Source organism: Pteropus alecto, unplaced genomic scaffold (assembly GCF_000325575.1).
Source record: "Pteropus alecto unplaced genomic scaffold, ASM32557v1 scaffold172, whole genome shotgun sequence".
Taxonomy (NCBI): Eukaryota; Metazoa; Chordata; class Mammalia; order Chiroptera; family Pteropodidae; genus Pteropus; species Pteropus alecto.
The window spans coordinates 317,318-330,207 of NW_006431924.1; the positions used below are offsets into that span (position 1 = coordinate 317,318).

The 12,890-nt window shown below is 32.1% G+C and overlaps 1 protein-coding gene across 1 annotated transcript; it reads left to right on the forward strand.

Moving 5' to 3' along the window:
• Positions 1-1,177: 1,177 nt before the first annotated feature.
• CLEC9A (C-type lectin domain containing 9A) lies at positions 1,178-11,078 on the forward strand. The gene is made up of 6 exons (XM_006906835.2): positions 1,178-1,295; positions 2,764-2,844; positions 7,782-7,928; positions 8,515-8,666; positions 9,878-9,999; positions 10,666-11,078. The coding sequence occupies exons 1-6, from the start codon at positions 1,205-1,207 to the stop codon at positions 10,796-10,798; spliced, it is 726 nt and encodes a 241-aa protein (XP_006906897.1). The 5' UTR covers positions 1,178-1,204; the 3' UTR covers positions 10,799-11,078.
• Positions 11,079-12,890: the final 1,812 nt, after the last annotated feature.

Below are 12,890 nucleotides of genomic sequence, written 5' to 3' on the forward strand. Positions count from 1 at the left end.
CTTTCCCTATGCTTTTTTGCTTCCCTTAAGCTTTCTCCAAACTTTATAAATAAGATCTTTATTAAATGCCCTTAGATTACCCTTGAGTGCCATTTATTTTCTTCTATTACAGAGATCTGTGATTGATCCAGCAAGACACTGAAATAAAAAAGAACATTGCAATTTTGCAGATTGTTGGGGTTTGCAGATTGTAAATTACTGAGATATGACCTTTGGCCATAAGGACAAATGGCCAATGATAATTAAAATATCAGATTTCTCAATACCAGCACAATAGTCATAGGATGTGGCCAACATGGCCATCTATCCACTAAATAATTCATGCTTCTGTTCTAGAGTTAAGTTGTCATAGAAAGTTTGCTAGTTAAACAAAAATGTTTATCAGGCTCAACCTTTAGGTCCAAACAAGGGCATTACATCAGTGGATATGGATGTGATAGAAGTTATGGCTTTCAAGAAGCAGATATGGATTTGCCACCTTTTCTTTTCCTTTCCAGTGGCTTGAAGTAGAGGACTTTAATGTCTCTAAATGGAGATGGAGCCCACAGCCCATTTGGAGGAAAACTCCCCACTAACTAGGATTAATGAAGATAAAATATTATATGAGCAAGAAAGACAATTTTATTGTGTTAAATGACTAATATTTTGAAGTTTACTTGTCACAGCAACTGCATTAGCCTCACTACTACAGTGTGTAAATTTATTTTAGAGATGCAATCCCTTTTTAACTCTTTTGTTTAAAGATACACAGTGATCTACAACTCCTTACATCCTGGTTTGCCCAACAGGAGCTATCTTTGTATCTTTGCTACCCAGGTGATCCCCATGTTTCATGTCCAATACCAAATATAAGTGCAGTCTTTGTACTTTTCTATCTATTTTAACAGTAGTCCAGTGCCTTCACCTTCAATATTTACTACATTTTAGAAGCCAGAGCAATAACATGTTCTATTATCGGCCATTTTGAATTTGGTTCCTTTCTCATTTCCTTCTTTAACAAGTTGTGCTTTGGCTTAAACTTCATAAACTTCTACTTTCTAGATGAACGTGCATTTATTCTATTCCTTAAACTTAACATATTTTCTCACCAGTGTGAAAAAGTAGCCAATTTCGGTTCTTTCACCAACGTACTCCTGACTACAAAAGGAATTATTTTTTCTCAGCCGTTCGTGTGGACTGTCTGACCTATCAAAGTATCTCAGATATGCAGGAGGAAGAAGTATACACATCCCTTCAATGGGATACTCCACCACCAAACCTTTACCAGAAACATCTATCTTCCACCAAATATTCAGGTAACCAGTTCAATTATTTAGTTGAATACTTTGCAGTTTATACCTAATGAACCTAGGTGATTTTTCTAATGAGGTAATCCATTTAAAGGTATGATAATGTACCTGATACGCTAACATTAAAAAATGAAGTGCAAGAGGAGTAAGTAAAGGTGAAAAAGAAAAGAGCAATGGACTTGACGAATATGTAGTATTTTCTCTCTCTCTCTCTCTCTCTCTCTCTCTCTCTCTCTCTCAATCTCTCTCTCCTCCACCAAAGAATTCCCAGATTTGCAAAATAAGTAAAAAATACATTTTTTAAATTATTTCAGTTTCTGTATAAAACACTCCTTTGCAATTTATCTGCTAAATATTAAGAAAAAAAGGAAAACATAGGTTGAAAAACTGGCAAAATTTTATAAGCCTGAAGCTGTCTGCTATAGTAATCAGTTCTGTCTTTATTATTTAATATTTGTATTAGTTTCCTATTGTTGAGGTAACAAATTACCACAGACTTACAGCCTTAGTATAACACAAATTTATTATCTTATAATTCTAGAGATCAGCGGTCCAAAATGGGTCTCATTGGACTGAGACCAAGGCATTCGCAGGGCTGCATTTCCTCCAGAGACTCTAGGGGAGAATCCATTGCCTTGTTCTTTCCAGTTTCTAGAGCTGCATCCTTGTTTTCCATGGCTCCTGGCTTCTTCTTCTACCTCCAAAGCCAATAGCATAATGTCTGCTTCCATCATCTTACTGCACTGTGTCCCTCTGATCTCCTCTCTCGTTTATGAGGGCCCAGATAAAACAGGATAATATTCCCCTCTCAAGATCATTAACTTAATTACATCTTTAAAGTCTCTCTTGCCACATAATGGTAACATTTACAGGTTCCAGAGATTAGCGTATGGGCATCTTGAGTTGGGGTGTTATTCAGGTTATTGTACTATCCTAAGGTAAATTTTATCTTTTTCTCTGATTAGTGTTAGGAATACAATAAGTCAAACATTCTTTACTTTTACTTCCAAAATAGTTACAAAATTATCTGGAAAAAAATGTTCTTAATCTAAAATTATATGTTTAAAATGAAATATCTTTGCACTAGTCATGTTCAAGCGATACTGAAAAGAGATGAGGAGAATGTAATACAACATTTTTACTTTCAAAAATTAAAATTTGCTAACTGGTTTGCTATAATCTCTAAAATACGTTAGAAAAGAATACATATAACTCGTTTAGTAAGGTTGTGGCATCATATAAGGATAAGGGAAGTATGTTATTAAATCCGTCCATTTTGACATTTTTTGCAAATCGAATGTAATCCAAGTTATAACTTGTATTTCAGAGTTTGAGTTCTCTTTTTCCTGTTACCGTTACAAGGCCTCAGTGATTCTCTAGTTGGAATACCTTAAATCGATTCTTTCTTTTACTCAGTCTAGTCTTATCCTGGCCTTTTTCTAACTCAATTTCATTGTCCCTATTCCTTATTTAGGAACATGGTGTCTCGTGATGGTGATTTTATGTATCTTCTGCATGGGCTCATTAGCAACTTCCATTTTCTTGGGCATCAAGTGTAAGTACAAAAGGATATCTTCAAAATAATTTATCTGTCTATGTGTATCATATAGTGCATATAGCTTTACATATAATTTTGTGTATATCATAATAAATAAAATATCAATTTAAAAATGAATAAATAAATCAATAGAAACATCTAAATGCATGTAAATGATATAAAATATTGGCATCCTAATTTAAGTTATGGGACATTTATTTAATATAACTCTCTAAATACTTAGATGCTATTGATAACTTTTAATGTTCAAATGAATGGTGTTTAACTCAAATCTAATACCATAGATATCTTTGGGGAAAATAATGCAAATAGTTACTTATATTATGATGTTTATGAATCATGTTAGCATGACAAAGCATGCTTTACCTTTTCTAATATGCATTTATTCTAAACTTGACTTAACTCATTATTTTAATAAGAATTTTCACTTTATTTTAGGCAAGGTACAATTTAATGTTTAATGCAAGCCTGAGAACTTATTTGGGTCATATTTAATCACATTTTTTATTCCTTTTAGTCCAAATTTGAAACATGTTTCTCTCTCTAGCAAGTGAATTTTTTATAAGACATAATAATTACAGAGCTTCCAGTTCCAGAAAAAGACTAAGCACCTTTATTATGACTCATGCTAGTACTAAGAAAAGTGCTTAGAGAGAGATAAAGGTCATTGTCTAGATAATTCTTCTTTCTTGTATACTTTGGCAAATCATGTCTCCAACCAGGAGGCATTAGGTGGTGAGAGAGAATTATGAGTTCTGAAATGAGGAAGAGAAAGGTTCAGATTTGCTTCCATAAAGTATAGGATACTTGAACTTTTTGCTGCTAGTTATGAATTCATTTTCCTGGTAGTTCTGAGAAGAATATTTTAATTATTACTAGGAGCTCAAAAGATAGTCAAGCTTACCTTGTCTATCTTCTCAAATAAAATTTCACAACCCTGCAACAAATGTTAGAACTTTCAGAAAGGTTTCCTTATCGCACCCTATCCTCCCTCTGTGTTTTATGAAAAAAAATTATTTAAATCAAATGCTGGTCCATTTTTTAAAGAAATGCACATTTAAATATCTGTTTACAAAGCAAATACACTGAAAGCATATACAGAGCAGTCAATTAACATATAATAAATCTAGTTTCTTCTGTAAAAACTGGGAACTTTTAATGGAATATTGCCAAATTCCATTTTAACTACAAGAATCCATATTTAACTGACATTGCAAATATCAAAAGGTATAGTTTAAGTACCAAATCTACATAACAAATTTCAATGTTAGTTTATAAATTACTTGGGGTAAGAAAATAAAAGAAACTACAAAGAACACTTTCAATTAAAAACAAGATTAACTGAAGATGCAACATTTTGAAGCAATATTTTCAAGTGAGTGGGATATAGAATTTGTTTTTTCTATAAAAATAAATTTATAGTCACCAATCACCAATTATTATATAACTAAAAAGCATATAATACATATTAAGGATGTTCATAAAAGCATACTCTACATTTTCCATGTTCTTAAAAACAATTTGCTGTCCAATGGATGCTTAATTTTGTCTTTTTCCCAGAGTAGTTCATGGAGTCTGTTTAGACAAACCAAGACAATCATGTTCTTAACAAACTGAGTTATCTTAAACTGTATTAATTAAATTTGACCTAGAAATCTCACTTTTGAAAAATTTGCCTGTAAATAAACCTGAGTGGGTAGCAATGGGAGAGAGATGAGATTGGGCAAAACTCACTGCCTATCATTAAGAGGCCATTTAAATCCATAATGATATATAAACACTATGGAAGACCATGAAGCAAGAAAGAGAAGGGTGAAGAAGAGAAGGAGAAGGAATGATAAGAGTAAATGTAAGTAAAAGTAATTTCTTGCTTCCTTGTTATTATTTCGTAGTTTCTGTTTTTTTCTACTATATCACTTATATTAATTGACTTGCTGTTTTAAAAAAACTCTATAGTGCAAAATATTTTCTAAAACATTAGATTTTTTTGTTTTTACTATTCTTTTTTTATTTTCCTAACTTATCAATTAGGTAACACATATAACATAACAAATACTTTCATTTTCTTTATTTTTCTTCTTAAAAACATTTTGTCTTATATTTTCCCAGGTAATTATATTGTTTAATCTTTATTTTTCATTTGTTATAAATTGATTACAACCCAATACTAATAAAGATACAGCATGCTGCTTCCCACTTACAGGTAAACTAAAGAGAAGTCTCATTTCCCTTTCTCCAGTTTCTTTACAGTTTTATGTAGTACAAGCTTTTTATATAGTAATAAACAAAGCAATAGTAACCCCAAAAGTATAGTGTGAAAAAAATCATTAATAATTATAAAATCAGAAATTTTAGAATAAGAATTCAAATTCCTAAAAGGAATATTATTATTTTTCATCGTCTAATAGGATAAAATAAATAACACCACTGTCCTACATCCCACTCTGCTTAGATCCAGGCTCTTGCTAAGAAAGAAAATAAGCCACTGGCAGCCCAGGTTGCTTGTCCTATCCATAGATGGATAGGGCATAAACATCTGCTCTCTCTAGTCTGTGGCTCTTGATTTTTAGCATTTCCTTGTCAGTAGCAATGTTGATGACTAAAACAGATCAGAATATGCAGATACGCAATTAAAATATTTTATTATGAATACTGACTTGACCAGTTAATGGGGAGATAAACAAAGCGCAGGAACAAATTGCTTTTTATGCACAAACTTCCCCTTTATGACAATATTCTCTATTAGGAGCACAGCCAAATTGTATCCAAGTCTCCTTTTGAAGCAGAGCTAACTAGCGTTTGTATAATAGTAAATCCAAAAAGAGAAGACAGTGAGAGTTGGGTGAAAGTAATATTATAAGACATATTGGATAAGTATTTTCCAAAATTGATTAAAAGCATTAAGCTACAGATTCCAGAAATTCTATAAAACCAAGCAGGATAACATAATTAATATCCATGTTAAGAAAAATATTTAATATAGGAATAGGTAGATACTCCATAATATAATTTTTTAAAATAAGAAGTTTTCATAAACTAGCCAGAATTATAAGAACAACCAAAAATTAATATAAAAGTAACATCAAAATAGAAGGATTGGTCTTATCAGATATTGAAATAAATTACAGACCTAGAATAACTAAGGCTATGTGGTATTGACATATGAAAAGATAAGTAGGTGAATTAAATATAATCAAAACAATAGAAATACTGTATAACCAAGTATTTCATTGGAAATTTACAGTAAGTTAAAGATGGCAAATAAAGAACATGGGGAGGGGAGATTCAATTAATAATATGAGACAACTATGTAGCCATCTGGGAGAAAATGTTGAAGTTACACCTTATAATTTACAACAAATTAAATTTCACCTATATCAAAATCTAAGTGTGCAATATACTTATAAAAGTTTTATCTCAGGTGTAAAACTTTTACTAAAAGTTACAAAAACTATCTAATCAATGTGGGGTAAACTATCACAAGCAAAGTCAAAAGACAAATGAGGCAAATGTAGTTGTAGCTCAAATCATACAAAAAGCTAACTTTACCAAAATATAAGTGTACTAACAAAGTCAGTTAAACAAGATTAGTTGCTAAAGAAGACTCAAGACAGTGAGTCCTAAAATGACAGTGCTCACAAATCTAATTTAGTGCTAGAAGAGGATACAATTTAATAACAGTGTTTAGATACCAATATGTATTACAAAAAGAGTTCTGGAGAGGCCAGGTGCAGGCAGGCACCTTTTCCTTCCCCTCTAAGTGTACTTTCAATTTCTCGGATCAAGAACCACTGATGGGTACACAGAACACCTTGGTAACAGGGAGCCCAAAACAGCATCCTCCTGGGAATTTTTATATCTTGCTGATTACACAGGCATATTCCTGCAAGGTAACCAGCTTCAATAGCAGACTTCTCAGGGACTTTTTATAATCAGAGGAAAATTATCAATCATATGTCATCAATATATAGTGCTGACAAGTTATAATCTGGCCCAAATATTCTCAGACTGATGATTACAAAGCTACACTATTAATCGATATGACTAATCCTTGTCTAGAGGTCAGTGTCCTGCAGGAACTTTTAAAACACTGCTCAGGCTGATTCCAGGCTTGCTTAAATTAAATCTCGCAACACAATGAGGATGTCATATAAAACAATAAGGAAAAGACTAGAAACCCATTGAAAAAATTACAAAGCATATAGTTATACACTTCATAGAAAAGGAAACACAACATCAAATAGAAAGAGAAAAATGTAAATTCAAAAGATACCAAAATGACATTTTCAATAGCGTATGTAGTGGATAATTTGAAAATATTTAATACGATTTAAGTGCATATAATCTTTGACCTAGCAACTTATCTGAAAAATATACTTACACAGTGTGAAATTATACATGATTAAGGTTCTTTATTACAGTATTTATTTCTTTAATATCAAATGATTATAAATAGCCTAAAAGTCAATGGAGAATGACTAAAATAAATCATGGTACATCCATACAATAGAATCCTATACGGTAGTAGTGAAAGAACGAGAAAGTGCTATATGTACTGATATAAAATTACATCTAAAATATATTTTAAGCGATAAAAGTTGCAAAATCATGTAAACAGATTGTTACTGTTTGTGTTCATTTGCTTGTAAAATTCAAAATATCTCTGGAAAAGTAAAAAAATAAAATTGGTAAGCCTGACTGCTTTAGGGACATGGAATTTGGTGAATAAGGACACAGGAGTGACAAAGAGGATGTCTGTTATGTATCCTTTGTAGTTTTTGATTCTTGAACAATGTAAATTCTAAACTAAAATTTAAAATAATACAATTTAAAGTCACAAAAATAATCCATAATTGGTAGTTGTCTTTAATCTGTTGAAGGATGACTTTGTTATAAATTGTCAGGAATTTATTAGAAATGATTGTTATTTGAAGTGTTCCAGGTGTCTACTATTGCAAAGAAGCAGCAAGAAAATCTATTTCAACAGGACACAGCACTGTCGAACTTCACACAAGGGAAGGGAAACCGTGACCTCCAGATGGAATATTGCCAAAACTTGATGCAAAACTCTTTCAGTTTAGGTAACTGATATAAAAACAACTTTTCACAGTGTTGGTACAAATGTATGCACCAAATCCTCAAAGAAAACAGTGGCACATGTTTTATTCTTTGCAAAATTGTAGTCAGCATTTTATAATCTCAGAATTTAAACATCAATTCGAGTCTTTATTACATTATTTATTATGGTCTTATGACTCAGTTTGCCTAATGGGCCAGTACATTTCCAACTAGATTGGGTCAGTGAGATTGAGAGATATGAAACAATAAGAAAACAAATAAAGGCTATAAAATGTATAAATTTAAAGAAAGATTTATAAAAACAATAATCAGATCAATTATTATAGAAGAGGAATAATTTGGAAAAAGGTATTTCCAAATTAATTTTATCTTAAACTAATTCTTAGATACCTATTGAAGTTGAAAATGATTATATAAATCTTACTGTAGTCAGCCTCAGAGAAGCTAACACTTGTAAGTACTACAAAATATAAACCATTCGGTTAGAATGTTCAGCTTTACTGGGGATACTACAAAAGGTTCTTTTAAGGATGTGTGCTTCTAATATTTTTACAATAACTTTAATAAAGTAAAATGTTTTATTCAAAGGCCACAACTGCAACCCTTGTCCAGACAACTGGATTCAGAATGGAGAAAGGTGTTACTATGTCTTTGAAACCTGGAAAATTTGGCAAATCAGTAAACAGGATTGTTTAAAGAAGGGCTCTAATCTTCTACAAATAGACAGCAAAGAAGAAATGGTAAATGCTGTTTTATGGTTTCATATCATTCTGAAAATACCCATGTTACCCATTAAAGCAAAGGACTTAGTAGATAGAATTCTTTAATAATCTATAACAGTAGCATATATGTTATAATGAAAGTTTAAAAGAGACCAAATAGGAATTAGTATAGTTTGTTTACCTTTAAATTAGAGAAACAAAACACAGAATGATTTTTCAAAAATCAGGAGAATATATTTATTCTCTGGCTTTTGTTAATCAAAAAGGGGAGGGGATAAGGGAAATACTACTTTGTGACATGTTAATCTACTCTAAGATATACATATACAATAATTATATATATATTTTAAATTTATTATTTCCAATGCTGTAGGGAAGTACAATAATCTATAACAATTTGGTAACTATCAAGGAAAAGTAGAAGTATAAACAAGTCATGAAATAGAGAGGTCTGTGAAAATAAGCATTTGCTAAACATTAAACCTAGTTTACTAACATTTTAACAAATGAACAATAAGATGTTTTTCTGAAATCATTCTACTCATAAGTATGTGTGAAGTAGAATGCAGAGGTACACATTTCCGACCTTATTAAAAAGGTATGCCTACTATATTCAATAATTAGTCGAAGCTCATTTTCACAAGAATAATGGGAGAACAATTTGTTAAAGATATGCAGTAGACCAAGGCAACTTGAAGTAACTTATTACAATTATGAGTTTACACTATTTTTTCTGTACAAATTTGGTAACAAAAGTTAATAATGTTTCTCTTAACAAAATATGCTTACAGTTAAGTTGCTTCTGGAATCTTCTAAACTATTTTTTGTATTGACGTATAGTGACAAAAAATGATCTCTATGATCTACATGTCAAAGATATTTTTACTTCTCCTGATAATGAAGCTTTCATATAACACTCTTTTTTTTTGACAGACACTATCTGCCAGCCAAACTAAATCTGTTAAAACTGTTTTAATAGAAGATGCTTATTTTTCCCTTAGTCTTTGACACTGCATTGATCATATGGCAATAGCAAAAAAAAAAAAAAAAAGTCTATAAAATGTATTTCTTCTTTTAAATTTTCTTTCTCTCTCTCTTTCTCTTCCTCCAGCTGCCAAATTCCTATTAATTTCTGTCTAGGCAAAATGGCACAGTTTATATTTCATGGTAGTTTGTTGTTTTGTTTTGTTTTTCCCCTTAGTTCATTATTCAGATCTTGTTTCTTATAGGACTTTATCACTGGCAGCCTGAGGATGATCAAAAGCGACTATGATTACTGGGTGGGGCTGTCTCAGGAAGAACTCGGCCAATCTTGGTTTTGGCAAGATGGCTCCTCCCCTTCTCCCAACCTGTAAGTGTTTAAGGGAAAAGTCATACAGTTACAGAAAAAATAGAAACATGAGAAAATTCAAATGTTCATTTTATTTTATACCTTAAATTTCCTCCAAGAGACATAGCCAGCATTATAATTTCATGGGCTTCTGATTGGAATCAAAACTGAGATAATTTAAGAGAAGCTTCATCGCTTCTAAACCTTCCTCCCGCTCAGACCCACTGCCATTATCCTCTAGAACATCCACATCAAAATCTGAAAGTCTGAATGAACAATATTATTTAATTTTCAAGTATATTTCTTTTGTATAATTTAGGGACTGGTGAGTGCTAAGGGAAAGAAATTATAGTCATTATTAAGCAATTTCCATATTAAGCTTTTTAGATAAAACTAGGAAGACTAATGAAAAGAATCAGGTGCCTTAGTATTTTAGGAATTAAAAGTCAAGAAAAAGATTCTAAAAAAAGCCTGTCTGTGTGGTGTTTTTTTAAAAATATATGGTTTGTTAAAATTATATTAACATTTTTATTGAGAGAAAACAGCTGTTATTGAAGAAGGAGGACAAAACCACTACAGGAGGGTGCCATGTTAAAATAAAGTAAAACAAACCCTCGTTTAGTTACCCAAGAGAACGTCACTATAAGCTCCCTACCTGACCTCAGATATACTGACTTGCCTCTTCAGGTTGTCAACACAGAAACCCCAATCAACTCACAAGCTCTGTGGATACCTCAGACACAAGTTCCTCTTTTTTGCTAACTGCACCATGTGGAAATATTTTATCTGTGAGAAGTATGTGTTAAAATCCTCTATTTGAAAGAAATCGTGCTCAAAGTCATCTATTGCAATAGCATTTGGAACAGATCATTGGAAAGCCTGCCACGAAATGACAAAGAGCAAATGCAGAAGACCAAAGTAAGGGCAAGAAAATTAGCTATCTGGGACTCAAAACTTATTTTTGCATTTGCACTGGGTAATATTCTTCAATACTGATTTCAAATTGCCAAGAATACAATTAATTCAGAATTACAGAGTACAAAACTCTGAAGGATTGAGAACAAATTGAAGAAAAAGTATATCCATGTGTCGCTTTTCTTTTTTTTTTTTTTTGTCTAGAGAGACTATAAACTCCACACAGAAATCTATAAATCACTGGATGGGGGATGGGGGGAAGATACAGTACTAGCTGACTGATTTTTTTTTTTTTTAATAAATAAATAAATGTGGCCTTTGAAATCTATAAGTCACTGGAGGGGGATGGGGGGAAGATATAGTACTAGCTGACTGATTATTTTTTTTTAATAAATAAATAAATGTGGCCTTTGAAACTTGCTGTCTGCCAGCTCTTTCTACGCATTCGCTAGGTTTCCAGACATTATGTTCTCAGACTTGGTAGTGTGGGAGGACAAGGATATGGATTTTCAAATTGGAAGAAAGACAGGCTGCTCTCTGCGCTGCCTGTAAGACAATATCCTTTTTAGAACTGCAGAATTCTACTAGAGAGTGACACTATTCCTTCACTTAAGTGGAAGGAATAGTCAGGCTGCCTATATCAGTGTGTCTCCAGTAAAAGACAGCTGTAAGCTCCCTTCCTCCCTCTCACTGACCATCCCCATCACTCATAAATCAAAAGACTCATGGTCCAGACTCTCAATATTAGCTTTCCAGCACTTTTAACTGTATCTCTCTGTGCCTCAATTTTGTCCTTGTAAAATGATAAGAGGACTGATTTCAAAATATTTTTTTTTAATTTTGAACTAGAGATTAATCAATTATTGAGGCTTAAATCATTAATATGTGTAAATTGCTGAGATGATACCATGCATAGAGTTTGCTATTGTTATCTGGAGTAAAACACCAATCATTCTAGGCATCAATATTATGTGTATAGTCCGGATAAAAATTACCCCTTTTCCTGCTCATGTTACAAGAATAATGAGAAGATAAAGTTTAAATGTAAAATGTCGGCAACTATCTGGATAGAATACCTGAAAGTAAATGAATCTCCTCAAATAAATCTGTAGATAATCTGTGTCCTAGGTCTACAGGCTCCTTGAATGTGGATTAGCTTGTTTCCAAGAGGCAGTGGTTATGAAAATATTCTGTCATCTATAGGAAGCAAAAATTTATTCTTCTACCACTTACCATCTCTAGAACAACTTACTACACAGTAGATTGTCATCAAATATTTGCTAAATTCAATATAATTTTATCTAATCTTTAAATTTTCAAAAGGAGGAATTGAGGTACACGAGAGTCTCATCTTTCTCCCTTTGTAATAAAGACAGCACTTAAATAAGTAAAGTAAAATAAAATCTAACTCACTGAGACAGTGGAAATCATTTAAATCAACCTGGAAGTCCATTGTAAAAGATGACCTCTAAAGGATAAGGTCCTTTAAGGATGGGGAGGGCATGTTTGGGTGTTTTTTTCTTTATTTACTCTTGACGTAGAGTTTAAATCATGGGAATTTCAATCAAAAGGATTTTCTCTGGTTTTCCACTAAACCCGGAAAAAGAGAAGAGCAAAGAAAACACAGTAGAAGTTGTCTCCTGTTTTTGGTTTTCACAGCTGGCATCTGACAGCTGGCAGCTAAATATAATAACCTGGAATAAAGGAGAAACAATAGCAATTTTTAGTAGTAAAGACTATTTGTCTTCAAGATTCTCCAAAGTATTGTCATGGAGCTATGTTTAGAGAAAGGATAGGAAACATTTAATAACTCTTTTTAGAAAAAGTACAATGAAGCAAAAGGCAAACATCCTTCAGCTGATGTCATCCCACCAGTAAGCCATACAATGTTTACAAGTTAAAATTTTATCTACGATGCAGCTGCCAGAAGCTTCTACAAATTTCCTCAGTGGCAATATTGCTTTCCACACAGATATTATGGGTAAAAGATTTATTTC